This window comes from Ixodes scapularis, unplaced genomic scaffold (genome assembly GCF_016920785.2).
Source record: "Ixodes scapularis isolate PalLabHiFi unplaced genomic scaffold, ASM1692078v2 PGA_scaffold6__148_contigs__length_123643588, whole genome shotgun sequence".
NCBI lineage: Eukaryota > Metazoa > Arthropoda > Arachnida > Ixodida > Ixodidae > Ixodes > Ixodes scapularis.
The window spans coordinates 70,117,727-70,143,050 of NW_024609881.1; the positions used below are offsets into that span (position 1 = coordinate 70,117,727).

The 25,324-nt window shown below is 47.2% G+C and overlaps 1 protein-coding gene across 2 annotated transcripts in view; it reads right to left on the reverse strand.

Annotated features, from left to right (window-relative positions):
• The window catches only part of LOC8026986 (deoxyribonuclease-2), a 60,433-nt gene that overhangs the window by 10,558 nt on the left and 24,551 nt on the right, over positions 1 to 25,324 (reverse strand). The window contains exons 4-5 of one of the 2 annotated variants that reach the window (XM_029977602.4): positions 11,281 to 11,445; positions 9,271 to 9,471 (exon numbers count right to left, since the gene is read on the reverse strand). In XM_029977602.4, the coding sequence (XP_029833462.2) occupies positions 9,271 to 9,471; positions 11,281 to 11,445 (366 nt within the window). The remainder of the gene's footprint in view (positions 1 to 9,270; positions 9,472 to 11,280; positions 11,446 to 25,324) is intronic. The other variant, XM_040212777.3, reaches the window with a different exon arrangement.

Below are 25,324 nucleotides of genomic sequence, written 5' to 3' on the forward strand. Positions count from 1 at the left end.
AAAACATCCTCCATGAGTGCGGTGGCGCTCTCATTGGGGCAGTGTCCTGGACAGAATCAAGAATGCGGCTCTCTTTCGTTGATGTTGGCTGACGGATGCGCGCTTCAGCTTGATCTTGCAAACTTCCCATGACGTTAAGGAGGATCCATGGTTCTCAGACCAGCGCCGGCGGTTGCTTCCACGAGAAGTATAGGTTCTGCAGGAGCTGGTTGTCTGTCCACCCAATGTGGCGGGCGACACTGTCATATTGTTCAATCCAGTCCTTGACGTCTTCATACAGCTTGCGTGGAAAAGCGTCGGAGTGTGATTTGCGACGGGCATGCAGACAATGGTGGGAGGGGACACGGTTTGCTGCTACAGGTTTGTCATTGTTGGCTCAGTCAGCTTCGGATTTTCTGACAGGAGACCGAATTCCGGTGGTTTTTCCTGGTAGCAGCAACTGGCTCGGATTTCAGGTGCTTTGTGGTGTATTTCCGAGGTTACTCCTTGTGGTACTCGGTCGTCTTGCGGTTGTTCTGCCAGGCTCGGGTCAGGACTTTGCCTACGGCTCGACAGGGGTATAAGACGCAGAATAGTCCGCCAGCCGTGTCCCATTATCGAGTAACTCGGCTGAAGAGCCGCCGGGTTCACACAGAGTGAAGGGCTACGGGTAAAGTGCCCAGCACCTCCACCTGAACATACGATTACAGCTGAGCATGACCTGCAGTGTCCCAGAATAGTGAATATTGATAGAAGATAGGACTGGAACAAGGATCCGTGACAGTATAACAAAACTAGCAGAAGAGAATCTATCCTGACCACTGAAGAAGCTGCATTGCTTTAGTGGCATTCTGTCCGAATAAATCCTCTCCTTCGGGGTTTGGCGACTGCCGTGGACGAACTGAACTGAAATGGATGTGGGACCACTTTTCTGGTAATGAGCCACTGCAGACTGTTGCCACAAAGCGGCGTGATCTGGGTACGTAACACGCTCGGTGAAATGTCCGGACAGCTTGCAATTCGCGTAACGAGTGGGGATGAAATGTTTGTGTTGACGAAACGTGCGACAGACCAGCGGGATCAATACCAACTGCAACACCTGTGCTCCGTGAAAGTGCACGTCTACGCCGGAACAATTTCGGAAGCAGCACAGCATCACCTAAAGCATGGCACAGGAACTACCAGCTTGAAGGCAGCTCTTCGGTGCGCCGCACACCTGTGCTCCGTGAAAGTGCACTTCTACGCCGGAACAATTTGTAAGCAGCACAGCATCATTCAGCACGGCACGGGAACTACCAGCTTCAAGGCAGTCTTCCGGTGCGCCGCACAACCGAAGTGAGCCCTCGGTCATTTGATCGAAACTGCACCGCGATTGCACACCGCCAAGCACGACTCACGCAATTTCCGTCGCTAAACTGTGTATCCAAATATATTGCACACGCTTCACTGCAAACCTCGATGATTCCGATGGTCAACGAGAGCACAGAAACGTCGCCTTAAATTTTATCCTAGCGGTATCCGAATCAATCCGAGGTCCGAGCAACGTAGGTCAGATTGTCTCTTCCGTGGCAATATCCCGGTCGGTCACCAGCGAAATGCACACCGTTTCTCCGTATTTTCACGTTATACCTACGTCAAACACCACGCTGTACTCTGAACTCGCTTTCGACCGGCCTCATATCCGGCTTCCGCGTCTGAAATCAACTCGCCGAGACGAACGACAACCAACAAAACATCCGACAAGCTCCGGCCAGCCGCTGCATGGGCGCTGCCATCTTTTCTGTGACGTCACGTATTTGGTTTGGTCATGTGACGTGTGGTCAAATTTGCGTACAATGGCAGCCTCCTTATGGGGGTCACTTTCGAGTGCAGACCGGAACCCCGGTTTATCGCTCTAAGCCCCTCTACCTCGTTGGCAGGAATACACGTCTGGCATAGGGACTTCTGCCCACAGCCCCAGACTGGAAGTGCGACCGACGCGCCACCACCGCGCCGTGACGTCACAGAGATGAGTTCGTGTATAGACCTTTCCAGCGGCAGTCTCGAACGAAGCGATTTACAGCGCGTGTCCCTGGTTTTGAGAGTGTACGTCAGTGTTGCCCGACTACGCTGAGCTGTGGAGTTTCTCGTCAGTGGGCTGTGGCATCCTGCGTAGGCGCAATTCTGGACGCTGGTGGCGGCTGAATTGCCGCGTTTTCTTTTTTATCTTGTGTTCTGTGGCGAACATAATTTATAGAGGTCTTTAAGGAAGCAGTGCTCTATTTTTGGGAACAAAAACGAAGAAATGAAAGCTGTTTTGGTGAGTCCGTGCGCGACAGAACAAATGCAACTGGAATGTTTGTTTCATTTTATGTTCAATGTTTTACGGCACCGAACACTGAGCCGTGTCAATCTATAAAGGTCAAAATATTGGACCACACAAGATATCCGTACTGCATGGATATTCCCCACCCACAACATAAAATTCAACGAGTCTCATCAATCGAGCAAAAAATATATTGTACGTACCCCACGGTGCCGCGTTATCCGAACAGGATTTGAGAAAGGTCTCAAATAACACAGCATATCCAATATACAGTGTCGACGATAGTCACTTCACGACGATCGGACGGAATCCGGCGTGTTTTGGGGAACATGTAGAAGGGAGCTCCTTTTTTGCACAGTTTCAAAGCAAATGAACGAACGTGCTTCTTCCGTCGCCACACCCCGGACCCGACCCTATCAGCCAGTTTTTGCGAAGACCCGGAACACAGCCTGGAAGGCTTTTTAGGGATTATCTCGACGGAAATAATCCTCCAAGCACGTCGAACTGCCTGCGTCGCGGGCGGCTTGACGTTCGCTTTCTTCGTTCGTTTTCTGCGAAGGCCGAGCGGGCTACGAGCCCTGGGTCGCTAAACTCGTCAAGCACAACTTTGTGCCCGAAGTTTGCGGAACGCGCTCATTAAACTCTCGCGACGCTTACGTCGCGCCGAGCGAGGTGTCAATCATTCGAGCGCTCATTTCTTTGAGAGAGGCAGAATGTAGCAAAGTTCATCGAGGCGCGCGTGCGGCGCGTGAGGGGAGCGAGGAGCCCGCTGATTGAACGGCTTCGCCGATGACGTAGCGCCCGTTTGTCCCTACATCCCTACGCCAAGCGAAAATTAATGCTTTGCAGATTGTCCCTAGGCGACCGGCTGACGCTCCAAACCCCTCCAAAGATTTTGTAAAAAAGAAACCTTGTTTGTCGAAGTTGTCGCTGACGTCAAAGTGACGTTTCCGAACTTTGCGAGAGCCGAGGTTTGAGCTCGAGATCTTCGCTTCGGATCGAGGCGAAGTTAAACTTTGTCAATATGTCGGTGCCGTACGCCGCGGCCGACCTTATCTCCCGCCACCGTCGGCGTCGCTACTGAGACCACCGGGGACGCCTTTCAGCTCCCCGACGACGACTTTCGGCGACAGTACCGGCTATCGAAAGCCGTTGTGCGTTGACTCGGCGACGAGCTTCGTTCGCCGCCTCGGACCGTGGAACAACAAGTTCTCTGCGCGCTCCGGTTCTTCGGAACCGGTAGCTTTCAAGGCATGGTGGCGACTGACGAGCACCTGTCAGTCTCCCACATGACTGTGAGCCTGGCTGTCAAAGTTTTTGCAGCTGCCAACGTTCTTTTTTTTTTTTTTTTTTTTTTTTTTTGTAATAATCGAAGAGGTACTAATAAGCTGGTATACAATTCAGAATGTTGGGAAACAAACAAGAACCGGGGTAATTCTTGGGTAAGGTCGAGTCTCCCGGCAGCCGGCAGAATTATTTCCCCGAAATTGTACTGGCAGTCGTCGCTCATTAGCGGTCATATCAGTTCATCGAACGACGTGTCATCGACAGATCGTTTCATCGGCACGCGATGTAATCACATGAAAGAGATTGTCTTCCGTTAGAGGTATATTAAACATTTTCACACCTTTATACATGTAGGTGGGGTGTGCCATAACTAACACCCTAATAAGTGTAGCGATAGACCTTATAAAAGAAATGTAAACCTCGCACCTTTAAAAATGTGATTTTTTAAACACGTTTCTTAAAATGTGTGATAATGCACTGCAGCTTTTTATCAAGATGTAAAACTACAATTCCCCTTCTCGTCAGGCACGTAGCATGGGGGGGGGGGGGGGGGGAGGGAGGGGGGGGGGGGAGGGGGGCATAAGGCCCGCCCCCTCCCCCCGAAATCTTCCATTTTGCTGGGGCCTCCTCTCCCCCTTCCCCCTCACAGAGCACTTTGTCATGAACGCCCCCCCCCCCCCCCCCTTAAACAACATTCTGGCTACTTGCCTGCTTCTCGTCAAAGTGTAATTACCACAGTACATTTCGTTTTTGGAGTGTAAACAGTGGCCCGGGACCCAATAATATGACCGAACAAATAAATTACTCAAAGGAGTCGCCGAAAAAGCAGCTTGCTTCTTGGCGAGTGTCGAGGCAATTTCGGCCGAAAACTGGCTTCAATATTGGCCGGATGTACGGTTTTGTGCCTCGTTCCGACATCCGGCAGGTATAAGTGCACCGATGCAAATAAACGATTTATGTCTAATAGCACTGGCACCACTGATTTCTTAGGAGGCTAGATCGCGGATAGAGGCCTGTATTGCTGGGGTCGAGCGGCACCATGCACCGGCAGTCATCGCTTGACACGATCTTATGCATGCTATAGGAGAAGCGGGAAAACTCAGTTTTATTACGCTAGTAGGTTGTTCTCTACCATGAAACTTCTATCGTGTTTCCGCAAATAACAGTCAATATTTTGGGCAAGAATATTAAACGCCTTAGAACACCAATCTTGTTTAACTAAATGTTGTGTGGTTGAGGATCGAGGGCGACTTTGTTGGGCGTTAACTGTGATGTGTTTAATGAGACAAGGGCTACCGAGAGTTATTGTGGTTTCGGAGTCATCAAAGCTCAGCAAACAATAAGTTAGAATGCGTTTACTGGGGACATTTGCATCGTTTTAACCGCTTGTACATAGTACTTCATGGTGAAAGCTTTTTCTTTGAACTGCTGTGAGGGTTTCCGTGACAAACTGAAACTCGGAGCGTGCTGTTCAGTCGCTGAACGTGCCATTTATTTAGCAACCGAAGCAAGCGACGTCGGTAAAGTCAATGGTGCTCCGGCCGATTTTTTTTAATCGATGTTTAAACGCTTGACGAATGTCTATTATCTCCAAGAACCCGACATAATCATCGCAGCACGTCATAAAATACTCGCCCTCGGGCACCACATACAAGCTTCCAATTTTTGCTTGTTTCTCCCTTAGACTTGCGTGTATTGCATCATGGTGTGATAGGCCAAAACAACAAGGACGAAAACGAAGGGAGAACTATAGACCTTTGCAAAAAGAGCGCTCTGGCCGCCGCCATTTTGCGAATCGAGCGACCCCTATCAGCCAGAAATTTCTGTCACCCGCCTGAGCTGTGGAAACCCGGTCAGCGTGACTCCCCACCTGCATTTTGCATTCGGAGTTCGCCGGCTTTTCTTGGAAGTTTTTACTTTATTCGCCTGTTTAGGATGCTTACCCTTTGTATGTTATCTTCCACTGTGAGAACCAGAGAATACCAGGGCTCGTAGCCTGCTCGGCCTTCGCAGGAAACGAACGAAGAGAGCGAACGTCAAGCAGCCCGCGACGCGGGCAGTTCGACGTTCTTGGAGGATTATTTCCGTTGAGATAATCTCCAAAAAGCCTTCCCGGCTGTGTTCCGGGTTTTCGCGAAAAATAGCTGATAGGGTCGGGTCCGGGGTGTGGGGACAGAATAGACACGTTCGTTCATTTGCTTTGAAGCTGTGCAAAAAAACTGCTCTCTTCTACATGTGCCCCAAAACACGCCGGATTCCGTCCGATCGTCGTGAAGTGACTATCGTCGACACTGTATATTGAATATGCTGTGTTATTTGAGACCATTCTCAAATCCTGTTCGGATAACGCGGCACCATGGGGTACGTACAATATATATTGTTCGATTGATGAGACTCATTGAATTTCATGTTGTGGACGGGGAATATCCATGCAGTTCGGATATCATGTGTGGTCAAATATTTTGACCTATATAGATTGACACGGCTGAGTGTACGGTGCCGTAAAATGATGAACATAAAATGAAACAAACATTCCAGTTGCATTTGTTCCGTCGCGTACGGGCTAGCCAAAACAGCTTTCATTTCTTTGTTTTTGTTCCCAAAAATATAGCACTGCTTTCTTAAATACCTTTATAAATTATGTTCGCCACAGAACACAAAATAAAAAAGAAAACGCAGCAATTCAGCCGCTACCAGCGTCCGGAATTGCGCCTACGCAGGCTGCCACAGCCTACTGACGAGAAACTCCACAGCTCAGCGCAGTCGGGCAACACTGACGTACACTCTCAAAACCAGGGACGCGCGCTGTAAATCGCTTCGTTCGAGACTGCCGCTGGAAAGGTCTATACAGGACGCGGCGTATTGCCTGTCGTCAAGCAATGGCCGCCGGTGAGGCCACTGACAGGCTCCCGATTCGCGATCCAGACTTGCAATGTAGTGTTCTAACGCATTGCACCCGCGGAGTGCTGCACGCAGAACCGGCCCCGAACGAACTTGCCGAATGCAGACTGATGCTGTCGCCATAGATGTAGAAAAGTACCGACCTTAAACCGAAACTCGCCTTTTTGTTCGACGTGATGTGTGGGAATGCGAGAGTGCCCAGTCGCTGCCATCGTTTATCTATAAATGTTGGTTGCTGCAACATGGAACTTCCATTTGCGATGACTTCCAATGAAGCAACTCGGCTGTCGGAGATATCTACAAACGGCCTAAGTTTCCGAAACCAGCTGACTACAAAACAGCATACACTTGAGAAAATTGATCGCACTGTACGCGCAAGAGCTTGCTTCGTTTTACGCATAGTATTATGAGTGAACCACTGAAAGGATACGGCTTAAATCTAGTTCTTTGGAACATCTAGCAGTACGTTTCGTAAGACTTTTTATTTCCCTGGTGAGAGCATTGAGAACGAGAGCTTTCTCACAACAAAATATGACGGGGCAAGATAGCTGCCGTTCAAATATGACTTTGCTTGAGTCTCGGGCAACGTCTCCATGTTTAGCCTTCCCGGACGCTGAGTGAATCCGTCACAGGTTTCTGCTGTGGGAGCTTTGTCGAAAAATGTTCCACCTTTCACCCATACACAAATGATGCTAGATCTCGCGGCCTCTCTGGTTGTCCTGGGCCTTTCATTACACACTGCTAGGTTTCAGCGTCTGTACGGCTACAAAACGACTCAAATTTTGCAAATAAAACACGGGCCGTCGATTCCTCCCTTTGTGAAATATCAGACGCTTACAATTCAAGCTCGCGTTTGAGTTTGTGGCCCGCGGGACGCAATTTCGAGCAGAAAACCAACTTTTTCTTTCAGTTCCACTGTGCGAATGCCGCATCGTAGCAGACGAACTCTCGTCGTCTGCTCTCGCTCCTTGCCTGGGCGAGGCATGACGGGATCGTCGGCGCTAGAGCGCTCAAAGACAACGTACTTACAGCGAGCGGCGTGAACGCTTGCCTCCCCGCGCTGCCTCGTGCTCTGGTGCACCGCCTAGGGATCGCGGGGGACTTTTCGTCAAAAGTTGCGAAGTTGAGCGCGCGCAGGGAGGAGGAAACTTTGCGGCGCTCTTTTGGTCACTCCCCCCGCTACGTCAAAAAGCGAAGAAGGTTTTGCTCCACGAGTTTAGCTACCCTGGTATTCCCTGGTTCTCACAGTGGAAGATAACATACAAAGGGTAAGCATCCTAAACAGGCATATAGAATAAAAACTTCAAAGAAAAGCCGCCGAACTCCGAATGCAAAATGCAGGTGGGGAGTCACGCTGACCGGGTTTCCACAGCTCAGGTGGGTGCCACAAATTTCTAGCTGATAGGGGTCGCTCGATTCGCAAAATGGCGACGGCCAGAGCGCTCTTTTTGCAAAGGTCTATACTGACAAAGCCTGGCAGATCGCCACGAGAAGCGGCCACCGAAATAGGAAAGTGGAGCGACAGACAACGGATGAAAGGAGAGTCACGTGACTAGCGCCACGCTACGGCGAGACGCCGAAACACACTTCTCCCGAGCGAACAAGTGTTCTTCGGGTCGTCGCCGCTGCAAAAGCTGTGCGCTGACGTCCAGGTTTCCCGAAGAAATGGCTCTTTGATGGCGAATTCCACTGGGTGTTTTGGAGCGCGCCGGTATCAGTTGACCAGATCTGGACCGGAGCACACGATCCGAACGGGATCGCACCGCCTACGGATCCCCAGTGGAACATGACCACTGCTCCGAAATCGGCGGATGCCTTCCCGTCATTCAACTGCCCGGAAATCCCCTTTCCGCGGCCGCCGCGGTCGTTTCGAAGACGTTTTCGCAATCGCTGCGCTAACACGTGTTCGACGCACGAGCGGCAGGAATGGCTCAGGCACTTTTAGCAAAGATGGCCGGAATGCCCGTAGCGCGGAAAATACCTTCTCTTCTCCTTTTTGGAAAACGAATCGGCTGTCGAGCCAAGGGGTAAGCAAGCGGCCATTGCGAATGCTTCTGATGTGGAGAAAATCTAGGAGCCCAGCCTGCGACGTGCTTCTTCTTCTTCTGAGGCGAGATGGGCGAGATCAGGCGAGATGCCCCACGAGAAAGGAAGTCACGTGTGTGCGCCGAGGGCTGGCCCGGCTGGCTTCCGGTTGAATCCCCCGAAATCGTGGGAGCGACTTTTCTCGGATCCAGATCGAGATCTGGAGCGGGAGCTAATCCAAAACGACCAGTGAAACACGTCGGTCTCGATCCCGATCGCCCAGTGAACTAGGCTCGCTCCAGAAAAGTCGATCCCGGTGCGCCCCAAAATGACCAGTTGAATTCGCCATGAGGCTTCGTGCTACCAAATCCTCGCGCTCCAAATCTGCGACCGGGCACTCTATGGCTCTGTCGTCGAACTGCCAGGCTTCGTGGGTACAGACGAGGCTATGCTCATACATCTCGATGGCGCGCGCGCAGCCATAGCACGGCGGAAACCATAGAGCACGTGCTGGTGGGCGGGCGTTCGAAGGACACACCCACCCGTTCTAATTCGTTCGGTAACTATTTGCACGTATATTGTTTTCTTGGCCGTACTGCTTTTGCATCTTATTTCTGGGTGTCGTTCCTTTTCGTCTTGTGTTTTCGCGACACTACCTTCACCAGAAAAATGCGCTCTAAATTTAGAAGTTCTACTTCTACTGCCCATTAACCTTTACGCAGCTGATATTTGTCAACTTGAACTTCGATAGAGAGGATGGCAATTTTACTAACCAACTTCCAGGTTGGCCCTCTTGGCAACGCTGAGGAATCGTTTTCCTCCGAGACTGGTCACGTCGACGATACTCAGTCTCATCGTTCGTCCACGTATGAAGCTGTCCTTGAAGAGGAGATCCACCTGGGCGTGTCTTTGACGCATCGCCGTTGAGGATCCCTTGTCGTACACGTTCGCGTACTGCATGCGGAGCTGCTTGGCTGCACAACCGTAAGAAAAATAAGGATGAGAAAATCAGGCTCTTTTAGAAGCTGTATAATTTTGTTGGTTTTCTTTCTTACGCTTTTAAACTTCCGATGAATAAATTGGTGGAGATATCATCACTCTAGAAAAGCTTTTTACTCCCAACTACCATTTAAACAATTTAAAAAAAACCGGAAAAACGCGCATTGAAATGTGCAAATGTTTAAAAAAACACGAGACGTACATAAAAGTACACTCGGAACAGAGCATACATCAATAGCTAGTTTGAGTTTTATTAACGCTTTGGCATATGAAACGTTAGTTTATCACTTACCTAGGAAAAAAGCCCATTCATATGGCTTTTAGAATGTGACAAATTGGAAATTAGAAATGAGCATATTTTCTATTTGCATGGCAAGCATCGCTCATCTAAACCGTTACTCTTTATGATTATAGGGTGCACATAGTGGATTTTACGCTGTAAAACAGGCTGCACACTGAAAGTTCGAACTTTCACCGACTGAACAATGCGACGATCCTTTCCCGTGTAAAATTTAAAGGCATAGCTGTCTTCTCAGAAAAACTGAGACCAACAAACTTGCCAAAGTTCATTGCGGGCGCGTTCACAGATGACCGAGTTAGTGATGAACGTAAGCTGTGGTGGTCATCACCCGATAGGTGAAGCGAGCAGACAAGAAAGTGCGTTGTTTGGTCCCTGTGCCTTTTGGGAGTTCATGCCATAAGTAAAATTCACCGATAACTCGGTCGCCTGCCGTTGATATCTTTTTTTTTAATTTTTCATAAAGAAAACTGCACCTCTAGATTTCACAACGTAAAACTGAGCACCTCAATGTACATTCGGTGGACGATTTAACTTTCTATGTGCAAGGGCCTATGTTTTCCATTTCATTTTACTGCGTAACATTCCCTGTGCGCGGTGGATGCTACGCTGATGTGAACCTTCCAACAATCTACAAAATGCTATTAATTAAAAATGTACGATGCCAACATATATTATTCACATTTAGTAAATGCTTTACATCTTAGAACTGTTCCGAAATATCTTCTATGCAAAGAAACGCGTTGTCAATACAGTAATGTATCCTGACTAGCTAGGGTCAGCTTAAATTGGGTATGAATGTAACCTAGTTCTGTGGTCACATATATAATCACCGGTTTCAGTGTTATGTTCAGAATGCCGTAGATTTACGCTATGAAAAGGAGATCGGTGGTCAAGAGTGCCGTACTCGATGATAATGTGTTTGTGAAATTTCAGAGAAAGTATATAGTGCACACGGAAAGTTTTGTTCGGTACTCAATTTGCACGAATGCACGAACACACAAATCTTTAGCTTCGTCCCCACAGAATTCTGTCTCAAGCATAGCGTACCACTGCTCAGGAAAACTTTGGCGAAAGCTCGAGTTACTGAACGCTGTGATTTTTCCTGGTTCGGATCTCCATTTCCGCCCGTTTTATTGTCGATGAGTGTTGTACATTGTACAACACTCATCGACATTACGTGCGTCCCTGTAGTCGCTATTACGCCATCGATGTCAGAACCGCAGACTAGCAGCTACGTTGAAAAACTCTTGAACGTGGGAACTTACACCTAAATTCATCCCTCCAAATTAGATACTCAGCTTTGTTGTGTAAAACTCATTAAACGTTTGACCATGATCGAAGAGGAACACTAAGTTCATTTTCTTCCACTAGGGCTTTTGTTTTTATCTCCCGGATGTATCGTTGTACCTTGAAAATGCAAACTCATCCAAAGCGATATTAGTGCGAACATAAAGTGCTTTCACGATTCACCGAAATCACCCACCGATGGCGTTGAGCTGGGTCGCCGGGAACGTAACGCAGACGAAGATCTGAGCGTTTTCTCTGGCATTTTCCGGGAAGGTGTAGGCCCCACCATGAAGGTTTTCAACGAACCTAGGAGCGCTGTGCAAAAGCCAGATGCCGACAGCTTCGTCAAACATGACCACACCTGCGGCAGACGCAAGATAGGTTTTAGAAAGCTCATTCATCACAACTTAACGCAGAGGACTCAAAATTAGTTCCTTTTGTTTTTCGTGCTGCCACACAGCAGATAGGCCCGGTGTCCGATCATGACGAAGTCTACAAACGAACTCAAGCCTCTGACGTCGCACCACTGCGGCGGCGCTGCCGTCGGTACTGCGCATGCGTCGACGCTTCTTTCCTTTAAATTTGGCTTCTGCGCACGCGCTGTGCCCACATCTGGCGTGGGCTAACGCGGGGCGTGGCCTGTTATGTTCAAGCTTCGTGATTGGTTCTTCTGCTGCTGTCATCGGCCGATGACGCAGTTTCATTGGCTCCCGAGCGATAATGAGACGCTCAATACTTGTCACACACCTTGACTTTCTGAGGATGTCATTGATATTGGAATATTAACGTTGCTGTAGCCTTGATTATTATTTCTGATGATTTCGGTTTACCAAAGCTACTTCTAAGAACTTTGACGCAAAAGCTGCAAAACAGGTTAGAAAGAAACAAACGAAACGGGACGTTCATCGCTATTTCTGTGTAGCTTTTTTTTTTTTTTTTTTTTGGGGGGGGGGGGGGGGCATTTTGTGCGCATTTTATGTATCTTCGATTGCGGAACTTCACTGGCCATTTGAGCATTTTCATTTGAAGCCCAGTCTGTCTAAAATTATGTAATGAGTATCTTTTTATATGGTAGCATTATTATTAATCACTGTTAGTTTGCTTCAAGCACATAATTAAGCGCGAATAGACAAGTGGTTTACACGACGTTGGGCGCAGTCTTCCAGATCGTTAGGAGTATGTTGCTAGACTGAATTTTAACAATTCCACGCTCAATTGTTGTTATCATTGGGCGAAATTTTTTCGCTTATTTTAGCTACTAATTTCAAACAGCCTGATCAATGATGTAGCCGTTTTTGGCCAGCATTGTTCTTCATCTGTCATTTTTCAATTTGGGTGGCCTGCAGCTTCATATATCATAGATTATACGAAAACGCACCTAATGCAATGTGACGGATCGCGTCGAGAAAATGATACCCGGTTTTTTGGCCCACATAATAAACTACGCATAACAGAAAGCTGAAACCCTGAAAAAATATCATGCTAATGGTGGTTGTTATCAAATGTGAGTTAAAGACCATGGTGTTACCCAGATGAAAAAATATAAAAGAAAAGCGATTTATTTCTGAGTCGATGCCCACATAAAGCTAACATTTATCAAAACAGGAGACGGCATTGGGGGCACATATATTTTTTTTATTTATGCTGACATTTTTTATAACTGAAATGAACGATACAGTCACCCAAATAGGGATTTTTCGGTTTTTGTGAAGATTATGGCCAAAAAATGGCGACCTAATGCAAATTCTTTTTCTGGCTTTTTTTTTTAATAACAAAGCTTTTTTTAACTTTTGCATGATATTATTACTGTTAGCGTCACATTTTAACAGCTTCAGCTTTTCGTGGTGTGTACTTTATTTATGCGAGCAAAAAAAACGGGATTCGTTTTTTCGTTTGGTCCTAGTAATATAAACCTACGTGCAAAGACGTAGATGTATAATAATTATAAAAATTAATTATAATCCTCAAAAATGTATAATTAGTGCAAGATTAAACGGGGTTAAGGAAGTAAATTGCAAACCATTAGTTCGCAAAAATAAAGAAAAGTTTACAATGTAATAAACGCCATCTCCTTTGACGATACTAAATATGCAACGTTAAAAACACTTGTGACTACGAAAAACATGAGTGTCTTTTGGGTGCCGATGCGAAATGCAATGAACGCTAAAAGTTATGAGAGAGGTCGAATATTTAGTATCAAACTCACTCTACCATACAAAAAAAAAATGTAGAAAAAAAAGAATATGGCATATAATAACTTCTTGTCCGTGTGTTATTCGCGCTGTTTTTCAAAATGGATTCATACCAACTCGCCCAGCTTTCCATTGTAGTAAGCTTCATTTCTACTACAAAGGGCTCTTTTCTATGTTCTCCTCGCCTTCTTTCGGAACCTTCATATTTGTCTGCCTTAATCGCCGTTTACGTGTGCAAGGCCAGGGCGGCAGCGTGGTACGCAAACATGTCTATGTGCCCACCAGAATTACAAGCTGTCTCCGGGTGGTTGGTTCCGTCGCCGGATCATTCAAGGAGAATGTGCCGAGTTTTAAGATCCGAGTGGTGGCATCAAGTTCGCTTCTTCAAGGACTGTTTTCGGGTGGCATGTACCAACAACGCACGGCATCCTCGAGATTTCCGCCTGTATCAAGAATGGACTAAGATCTCCGTCCAGACCACTGAGTTCCTTTGGCATACAGTCCGCCTCACGCTACCTCAACCAGAAGAAGACGCCTAGTAAAGAAGGCAAGATTTTGATCCTTGGAGGGCAGTCGGTTCCAGAGGTGCACCAAGATCTTTAAAAAAAAGGACCAAAGTTTCGCTTTGAGCCGGGGTTGGGCCGGGAAGATAAACTGGTTTTATCACGGTCAGTGTCACGGCGGGTCGCGGAGGAACAAAGGCCTAGATGCATCGGGGAGTGCGTGGGAATTTTGTCAAAAAACGAAGGGAAGCACCCTACAAGCAGAAATTTAGGGCCGGTTATCGGCTATCTGACAAGTTATGGGTTGCGTATTCTGTTGTCTGATAAAGAGGGCTTTTTTGTTATTCTGCCGGAAGGTAATTTTGATGAGAGGGCTAACACAGCTGTACAGAAGAACTTTAGGCAGGTCACGGAACAGCCAGCAAAGGTTAAAGCTCAAGCCTTGAAGCTTCTAAGTAGCTTAAACCTGCAGGAAAGGTCTTAGCTGAAGCCAAGAAAGAGAAAAACCTTATGTTAGAGGTATTTTTTACCGCAAAGACGCATAAACCAGAAATACCATTCCGCACAGTAGTGTCGGAGCGAGATTCCTGGCTCAGGGCAGTTTCAGGACATCTGCAGGCCCACCTCAACTCACTGGAGATTGATGACCCTTTTAACATTCCAAACTCAATGTCTGTGATAAAATTCTTCAAAAACAACAATCCAGAAGGATGTAGCGCATTTAGCATAGATGTGGAAGAGTTATATTACTCTATGCCCCATCATGAGCTCATGAAGAGCGTAAAAGAATGTATTTTTGAGCGCAACGATGAAGGGAGGTTTAGGACCAAAAGTGGAGTCTCAGTAGAAGGGTTCCTTTAGCTATTGTCTATTATCTAAAATCCACGTTTATCGATTGGAAATATAACGTTTATGTAAAAACGTCAGGTGTATGTATAGGTTCAAGAGTGGCCCCTATGCTGAGCAGTATATTTCTAGGTAAAGTTGATAGGGCCCTTGAGCACAGGCTGGTGAAGAGCACCAAAAAAGTTGTTAGATATGTAGATGATTACTTTGTTTTCGTAGAGAAAAAATATTTTAGTAGAACAATGAGTGAAGTGTTAGGGACGTTCGAGGAGGAAGGATTAGGACTTCACCTCTGAGTCTCCTAAGAAGTACAAAATCCAGTTTTTAGATATCCTAGTTGACGTGAAAGAAGATCATGTGTGCTGGATGCACCACCCCAGATCCACGAAGAAATTACTAGACTATCGTTCGGCACACACAAAGCTCGTAAAAAACGGTATTGCGTATTCGTGCTTACAGTCAGCGTTGACAAAAACCTGTTTTCATAAGATGACAGAAAGCTTCTCAGCACAGGCCGCTAGACTCAGAAACTCTAATTTTCCCGACACAGCTATTACTTCAGCCTGTGGTAAGGTGACTCGGTACATAAAGATTGATGCCCAAAACCCTGACAAAGAAAAAGCCAAGATAGACAAAAAAAATGTCGCCGTTATTCCTTATATTCATCGTCTTTCACACGGGATAAAGGAAGTTGGTTCGAGGTATGGGGTCAACGTAATTTTTTCAGCGTGCAACGAACTGAGCAGGATTATAAACGTGGTTAATAAGCGTGCTGGCAGGAAAAGTTAGCCAGAAATTTTCGGTTGTCGCGTCAAGCATGGCATGAGGTCCGTGTCCTGTGCACAGGGGACCGTTTATGAAATACCTTTCTCATGCGGTCACTCATATATAGGTCAGACGGAACGTTACCCCAACATTCATCTACGCGAACACCACAGTTCATTATAAGGTAACGCGTACTCCCATTTAGCTGTCCACAGCCGTGATTTCGGATGTGGGCCAAGATTTAGCGACACAAACGTGCTGTTTAAACTCAAAGACCTGGATAGCTAGGTTCGACATTGTACATGTACCTTTTTTTAGTACACGGAAGTGACGTCATCACGTCTGATTGGTTGGAAACAAAAGTGACGTAATTTCCCTAGAAAAATGTTGGCGGAGTCGGCAAAACTGGGCGGAGTCGGCTACCGGACGTGACAACAAAATGACGTTTCGTTTTGTACCGAGTACGTTTCAAAAGGTACTTGCTCGGAACTAGGTGTCATTGGCAGCATGTTTTCGGCGGCGAGGCGTCGTCGTCTCGTCAATTCGACTTTTTCTTTAATAGAGCTTTTTTTTTCGCCCGAAAGGCTGTATCGGGAACACCGCGGACACCGCGATGCATTCGAGCTCCCGGAGGAGATCTTTTGGAAGCAATACCGCCTGCCCAAGATCGTGGTGCGGTGGTTGTGCGACGAACTTCGCGAGGAACGGGAGGTGGGGAGAGTGCGTACCTCGTGGACGGTCATGACTACGGAGCTTCAAGTGTTGTGTGCACTGCGCTTCTACGGCACGGGGAGCTTCCAAGGCATGGTGGTGAGCGACGAACACGTAGCGCGGGACCAAAAGAGAGTCAGCGTTGCGGTCCGCGCCGTGTCCGTCGCTATCGTGCGTCGTCTCGGGGTCCAGCGTGGCTGGATCCACTTCCCCGAGACGCCGAGCGAGAGGTTCGACGCGGAGAAGGGCTTCAGGCTGTTCGGCAGGATACCCGGCGTCATCAGTTGCGTGGACGGGACCATGGTCTCCATCGTCGGCCCGTCCAAGAACGACCCCACCGTCACGAAGGCGGCGTACTGGTGCCGCAAGTACTTCTACGCCCTCAACGTGATGGCGGTAAGTACACTCATGTTACGTTGTCAAAACGCGCCTCAAATCTGTAGGAAAAAAAAAACGTATTGCCGATACGGTTTAAGTATGCCGTTTTATGACTGCGGGCTGTGGGGTCTCACGACTGCGCGAGCGTGTGCTCTACGTAGCATGTGAGCCATGAGGCTCTTCTCCCAAAAATAATACTTGTCTGTTAAAACGTGCAAGCTTCCGCAAAAAAAAAAAAAACACATTATTTTTGTTTTAAGGTAGTTAGTTGTACCTTGCATCCAGGAAGGTGTGTTCACATGCATGTGTCAGACAAAATAACTTAAAAGGTTCTGAAATTGCGACTGCTTTGTGAACCATAAGTACAATCTACTACTTGTGGATTCAGGTAATTACATGTCAATATCTCTCTCACTTTCAGGTGTGTGACGCCGACTGCCGGATAATGTGCATCGACCCACGGTATCCCGGGTCGGTGCACGACTCCTTCGTGTGGCAATTTTCCTGGCTCCGAAACCAACTCGAGCAAGGGCAGCTGCCACGCGACGGCCGGTTCCTGCTTGGTGAGCATACTAAATTCATTCCTTACGCACACGGTGGCTCCCACTGCTTGAAAGCCACAGTACCACACGTACTGTGCTTGTTGTGAGGCACACAGACACAGTTGCTGGAACTCCTTGAAGTGAGACAGCACCCAAAGTGTGGCCATTAATCTCTGTTTATGTCCACATAACTCTCACACTCTGCAGGCTACGAAAGCCACACTACACCAATCTCACGACAGTGATAGACTGCGCAAGGCATGCAACCGCAGTGCGAGTCGCTGTCCGGTTCGGCCCGCTCACTGTTACTGTCTGCCTGTACCCGCTTGCTGGTTGGTTTTTGCATGAAGTTGGAGCTCTTTCGCTGATCCCTGGGGGCTTGCCTGGTCGCTTTGACGGTCGTCAGTTTGTACGGAATGGGATCCATTCCTCCTTGGCCACTTGGGGCTCGCCAAATCTGTCCTCGTGTCGTCTCTGTCCCACACACTGGATTCTTTTCCCTGACCCTTCTTCTTCGGTCTGCCTATATAGCTCCTCCTATTAGACCCTCCGTGTCCCAACAGGACCTGACTCCTTTCCAATCTAATTACCCCCTCTCTTTTCCCCATCTCCAACTCCACCGAGGATTAGGAAAGAGGTTCGTCGAACTGGCGCCTTATCCCCTTGCTTGCCAAAGACAAGGCCAGCGTGTTCTGCTCTGCCCGTGCCTAAGGTCACGGCCACACTCCCAAAAGCAACAGAGCTGTTATCTGTCGGATGCAAGGGCCTAATAATGCACTTGCATGCAACACAGCACCCCTAAGGAATTGTGCACACATCCCATACAACCCACCAGGAAAACATATAGTTACATGAAATAACAGGGAGTTTGCAGGCAAGCTGGTGCTAATTAAATATAATGTAAACTGATACTGTAGTGCAGAAATATTAACACACTTTTAAGTCACACTTAAGTTACATTATAATTGACATAGTTGCACACAGCTGTTTTCTTGCCTTTCATTTTAAAAAGTAAAGAATGTCATATGTTCCATCCTCTACATGTGCAGGTGACAGCGGCTACCCCTTGGAGCCTTGGCTCATCACCCCTGTTCCCGGGAACCACGCGACCTCCATTGCTTGCGGCCGGTTTAATAAGGCGCATTCCTCGATCAGGTCTGTTGTGGAGCGCTGCATCGGGCTGTTGAAAAACAGATTCCGGTGTCTGCAAAGGCACCAGGCTCTGTATTACCACCCTTCAACAGCCACCGCCATTATTTCGGCATGTGCAGTGCTCCACAACATCTGCCTTGCATCGAGCGAGCCAGAACCGGAGTCAGACTCCGACCCCGAAGAGTCAGAGTTGGAGTCTGAGCCGAGCTCGGACGGTTCTGAGCCGAGCTCGGAGAGGTCAGCGTCGGCTCCCGAGAGGCTGGCTCCTGCCGGCCCTCCGGTCGGCCTTCCGGTCGGCCTCTCGGACAGGGGGAAGGCTCTGAGGCAGCGCCTTGTCGCCCGGTTCGGAACCCGCCGCAGACGTGCCCGTGCGGAGCGCCACGCGCAAGGGTCCGCCGCCACGACGGTAGTCCCGACCACCAGGGACACCGTCGGGAAGCCCCTCAGCGCCCTCGCTGCGGTGGTGCCCAGCACGGACGCCGCCAGCGACAGGGAACCTCTCGCCACCAGGATTGAGATCCTGACCACCAAGGACCCCGTCACATCCTTGCCCTCAGTGAAGCCCTCCCCGTGGAAGCCGTAAAGTGCACACTTCGCTTCCTGCTCCACAGGCATGGCCGTCCACAAGCTACATACTCTCTTCAGCTCCTACACCTTGTGAAGTTCGTCGCACAGCCAGCGTGCTGCCTCCGGATACGTGTCGAGTGCATCGCGGTGAAATTGATACAGCCTTTTTTTTATCGACAGTGACAGAAAAGGTTCGGAGGTTTAGTTGCCAGACCAAGAGGTCATCTAGATTGCCCTTGCAAAGAACTCAGAAGTAATTTAGACTACCTCTAGAAAGAAATGCTTGCTTTTGCAGAGATTGCTTTCTAGTTGCTGATTGAACCAGGGATATTGTTGTCATGGACATTGTTTCATTTTACAAATGCTTCAAAGCGTCTTGCCTTCTGCTCCATTTTATTATCTCTTTTGTGGTACTTCATCAAAGTTAGGTGATTGTGTTATCTCAAGACAGTGCACATGTAGTTTGTTTTGAAAATTGCTTTATTTCTTAAAAAAAAACCTGTAACTTCATGAATAAAAGTGTGATAACATGGAATGTAATATTTCATTCTTGGAAGTAAAACTGAGCATCGACTGGAACCATGTAAGCAATTGGGCAATCTTAAGGCCACGGTCCCAATGAATGTGGCAGTTTAGGTACTTTTCGGCAGGCCATTACTCATCTCCTTTTAAATACTGTTTTTTGGGATTTATGTCATTTGAAAGGCAATGTAATCCTCTTTCATTTGATATTATGTATGTGTTAGTTTTTACTGTTCATGCGCATTTGTAGCGTTGCGAATATGATGGCGCGGACCCTCACTTGCTCCGCTAGTTCATGTTTTATGAACGATCCATTAAAGATAGCACGGTTCCAATATATCAGTTTTGTTAAGATGATGTCGGAGCAGAATCTAACGATCCACTTTTTTTATATTTGCACTACTTTGTTTTTTTCATCCCTCCAAATATTGCCCTAAAATTGACATTTTTCCGCACAAATATGTTTTTAATGACAAGAGCTAGGGCAATGAAATTAGCTACAGATGTAGTGCTTATAATTGGTAATATGCAGAAAAAAACTTAATGTTGTGTAAATTTTTTTTGTTTAGATATTTTATATCAAACGTAGCACTTTTTTGTGCTTCGTGTCATGGTAGTTCAAATGCCGCTGAAGAAATAATTAAACTATGATAAAATCTTTTATAACATTTAGAGCTACAATAGTTGCCCAAGAGGTGGACGATGGCTTTTTTTCATTTTCAAAGTCATAACGCTCCAGGAGCCCTTCAAACTTACCTGTTTTTGACGCATATCTGTTTTGGACATCAAACAGATTTATTGGCATTTAATAACATTTATAGTTTGGAATAGATATACATTGCGATGTATTAAATTTTCACAATGATATTGCTTTGGTTTCTTAATAGGTGTAGAGGTTAGGTAAGTTTAAAAACAATTAAAAACTGTTTGGGTGTTTTGTTGCGCTACCTGGCGGATGGCAGACAAACTGCTGATTTCTAATGTTCAAACAATTTCCGAGGGCGGCGTTGGCGTCTGTATCATCATCAATCTCCGTGTCTTTTTACCCTCACATTTAAAAAATATATTGGAAGATTTACTATCGATAACTGAATGGTTTAAGTACTGGGTCAGGCTAATAAATCTAAGACCAATATTCACACAAGCGTAGCGTGATATAATGTGTTCATTATTCGATATGATTGAAATCAATAAACAATGAAGACGAAGAGGAAAAGAATACACCCGAGTTCACTTTATGCCTAGAGTCACTAAATGAGCTTTAAAGTATCGGCACTCCGTTCCCCAAAATTGTTTTGGGCGCCGCCATTTTGGGTCTTGCTCAGAGCAAACGCAACTGCCGATCATCGTGATCTAAAAGTACGACTTCCTCAGCATTAGATGCGGTGCTAGGAAGCTGATGCAATATTGCAATGCTCTGTCGCGGGTTGTTTAAACATTTGTGAGGGAGGGAAAAGCGTTTCCTGTGATTTTAGATAAAGCTTCATATAACTGGCAACCATGATTTTAAGCCACAATATGGCCAAGTGTCGTTACTCTGAACCGTAGCTAATTTACTGGCACAAGCGGGAACAATGAAGAAGAGGCAGGTGTCAAAAGGTAGTGGCTTGTGGAATCCACGGGGCTTACGATATGGCCCCTCCAGGTATTACTGGGTGGAGCACTTCATGTGCCCTTTGCTTAGGGTGGAGCACGACATCTGGCCATTTTGTCCCCCTCTTTTATTTTTATTTTTTGTTCAGAAGCGCGTGAAAGAGCGTGTCCCTGCACGCGCTCGTGGCGCTGATTGTGCTATGGCGACATTTTGTTTTCGTCGATTTCTTTGTATTTTCCCCTTGAGCGCGTGCTGTCGGCATCGGGTACTACAGAGGGTGGCATCACCCTAAACAGAAGGACATTGAGGCACCCTAGGTATTACAAGCCTCTTGAACAAGAGCATGAGTAGTGTTATTAAATAAGCTACGCTTCAGAGTAGCCACGCTTGGCCTTAGTATGGCTTAAAATTATGGTTGCCAGTTATTTGAAGCTTCATCTGAAATCACAAGAAACGCTTTTCCGTCCCCCACTTTAAACAGTTTGCGACCAAGCAAAGCAACATTACATGAGCTTCCTAACACCGAATTTAATGCTGACGATGTCGCACTTTTGAATCATGACGATCGGCAGTTGCGCCTGCTCTGCACAAGCACCAAAATGGCGGCGTTCACAACACTGTCGGGGAAGAGAGTGCCGATACTCTAAGCGCAGCTCATTTATTGGCTCTATTTGCCGCGAAACTCCTTTTCCCTGACTGAAACTGAAAGCAAATATGAATAATACACCATTATTATAGCTTATTTAGTTATAACCAAATACACATAATAAGAGGAGGAAGCGGGCGGGTTGGAGAAACGCGGGTTTTATACGCGACCATTCTAACCGTCTCAAAAGAGAGAACGCACGAGCTTGCGCTGGTTTAGAAAAAAAGGCATCCAAAGAAAAGAGGCGGCACACTGTGTTCTTTGTTATTATGCGTCTAATTGCAAATTGTTGTGTGTATGTTTATTCAGCCGGAAGTTAGTCTGCCTTAGTGGGCGTCTGGTGTCTCAGCTGTAGATGAGCAATTTAGCCAGTGCGGTACAACCGAAAACCTGGGGTCTTCAACGTGCGCCACGCAGTAGTGATGCACGACCGCACGCCGGTACGATGCTCTTCCAGATCGAAACGGGCAGGGGCGGGGTGGGTTCTGCAGCGCGAGCTTTCGCTCCCAGTGCTCCGAGCTGGTGTGCGCTAGACCATGCACTCGGCAACCAACCCCCCTTGTGCGTCTAATTTATATACAGGTATAAGTATTTGAAGATCGACAATGGACGTCGATCGTCTCGAGGTAATGTAACGTAATAACATTATATAAATTATAAACTGGTTGAAGGACTGAACGACTTAATTTTTCAATTCTTGGATTGTAATGTGGCGGTAGCCTATTGTACTTACTGTTGATGAAGAGCAATATGAGGTGACGAGGTAATGATTAAATGATGAGGCTCTATAAGGACGACGACATTAATGGGTGTTGAACCACAACGTACAGTGCCAGACTGGTTTCAAGTATCGTGTACCCAAAGACTTTCTTCACCCGCAACAGTATATGGTAGAATCAATGAGGATGTAGCTTTACAACTGTACGTGGAACAGGAAAACTGCACTGTGCAGAAGTGCGGCTTATTCGTTAATATGAGGGACGGATTTCTAGCAGCATTCCCTGATTGACTACTTGGAACAAATGGCCTCGTTGACGTAAAGTGTCCCCGTTCCGAAAGATTCTTGAAGCGTACTTAAACCACAAAAGAGTATGAGGCGAAAAATAAGAAAAAGGAGCATGGTGTGAAAGGTCCAGATCACCACCGTAGCTTCTACTATCAAATACAAGGGCAGTTACACAATACACAAAGAAAGGTTTGTGATTTAGTTATATTTACACTTAAGGGCATTGATATCCAACCTATTCAGAGAGATGACACCTCCTGGTCAACCAACATAGAGCCTTTTCTACTCAAGTTTTACATGGAAGGCCAGACTTCCGCTGAAATTCCTCACGTAGGCGAGTTGTCCGACCGAATAAACTGCCATTACTCCCGATGTGGGTATCTCTCGATTTTTGTTCGTAAGCGATAGTATCATGAGATCGAGGGGTGTGGCTATTCTTCCGCCGAATATTGCTTCGGCGGTTTTTTTTCCGTGTAAGATGAGACCGACGCGTGCTGCCGGAACAAGAACCTGGCGATTCTTCACTGAACTGCTTCTTCCGTAAGTTTCAAAAGGGATTTTTTTTTCGTTTCGCACACCATCTGTTCTGCTTGCCCGTTAGTTGCAGGATGGTATGGTGCACTAATGTGATGCCTGATGCTGTTTTTTCTTTTCTTCAAAAACTTGTTTATTTTATTTGAAGCAAGATTTGGCGCGTTATCAGAAAAAAGTATTTTCGGTAGGGCAAAAGTAGGTAAAAGAGACCGTAGAAGGTCAATGACGTGTTTGGACGTCGTGGCAGACATCGTGTAAACTTCCGGCCACTTAGAGTACGCATCGTACATGACTCCGCAGATGTGGATACGTTTCGCCACCCACCGACTGAATAGTGGATCGTTTTCAGTTACTGTTCGAGTCTTTCCACAAAGTTAGCCCAGGTGCCAGGACTTTTGTCGAAAGCGGTAAGTGTTCGAAACGTCGACAACGTCGGTAGCCACGTGTTGTGCTTGAAACTGGACACTTACCAATCGCTGAGAAGAAACTTGCTTGTTCGTCTGCCATGAGTCGTCCGATATCCGGTCATCACCACAACACCATCTCCCGACAAAACTGGTCTTCATTGTCCGCATGTCCATGGTTAGCAATCACGTCAACTTATAAATTCCCGAACGCTCATAACTTGCCGTCGCTAAACGCCGTTCATTCATAGCGTCTTCATTGCAAATAAACGTCTTCCTATTTCTTCTGATGGTTTCCCTAAGCTGTACTTACAACATAATGTGTGTCGGTACTTCCGAAAATATTGCAACGGCGTTTGTTTTCCGGGAACTATAATGTAACAACCTTTACAACATCTTCCGGACCCCGTGAAACACAATATTTCGTGATGTTATTTTTGTCGTCATTAAAATGGTGAGGTAAGTACCGTAAATCGCGAAGCAGTTTACTCGACGTCCGCTTCCACTGGTTGAGTCTACTGAGCGTGCATTCCTGCAGAGGAAATTTTCATTGATAGAATATTGACACGTCAATCAACATTTGATTCCTTCTTGGTAAGATTTATTGCGAAAGCACGTTACAACCGCCGACCGCACCTCCCTATATCAGACAACAATTTATACCCAGCCTGACATTCTCGCATACATCCGTTTGCTGGGCCACGCTACTTGAGCTAGCTGAGCACAGCTGGCAGCGGCGCGAGCAAGGCCACGAGGGGAACGTGATGGTGCTCGAGCCATCCCACTGTGAACCAATGTTTCGGCCACCCCACGGGTGCGTGTCGCCATCTATTGGTTGAACTGACGTCTTGTTCAAGGTGGCTGCCGTGGGACCGCAGCCTTAAGTATATATCACAGATATCTTGTTGAACACTCTGGTCTTATTTAAGCACAATAGTTAAATTTCGAAAGGAAAAAAAGAATACATATTCTCTGACTAGCATACCACCATATAGACACTGGACCGCTTTGAAAGAATTATCACAGATGCGCCAAACATTCTTATTTGAGCACAGCAATAGCAAGTTCTCGAAAGATAAAAAAATTGTTTCTGACTAAAGCAGCCGTCACTCGAGCGCTCCCCGTTGGTTCCGTCGACCCCTCCGCTGCCTCCGGCACACCCGGCTCCTCGTGGTTCGACATTTTGGTTTGAAGAAGGCACGTAGCGCACATCCCGCATAATATTGAAACAACTTTCTCTCCAATTAATTCTTAAATGTATTGCAAAAGGGTACAAAAAAGCGGTTTGTTTTAACAACGCCCAAAAGGTTTTGATTGTTTTTCAATACTTTTACCTGTACTAGAACAGATGCGACGGCCAGCGACGCACAGGATTGGTTGCCGTTCCTTCGCTAAACGCAGGAACTGCTCCCCGCGTCGTAGTAAATCCTACCCCGTATCCCGCGCGTAGGGACGCCTCAGGGAATGCGTAGCTACTTCCGCTCGTCGGTGGTTGGCTCCGGACGTCGCTGAAACGGGTGACGGGTGTCAAGTTTGCGATGACGTAGCGGCGTCAAAGTGGGCAGAGCCGCCACGTGAGTGTTGCTAGGATACGCTCCTCCTTTGCATTACGTCACTTCCATGTACCTTTTCTCAAATGACCAACCTAGCGATCCAGCTATCGAGGGAGGTAGTAGAACCTTGCCATATAGCAAAACGAAAACCCGGGTGCGTGAGCCAACCATCCATTAGCCTAGTGGACAGTGAGATGGGGGGATCGGTGGCCGAGTGGTCTAGCGCACACCAGCTCGGAGCATGTGGAGCGAAAGCTCGCGCTGCAGAACCCAGGGATCCTGGGTTCGAGCCCCACCCTTGCCCGTTTCGATCTGAATGAGCATC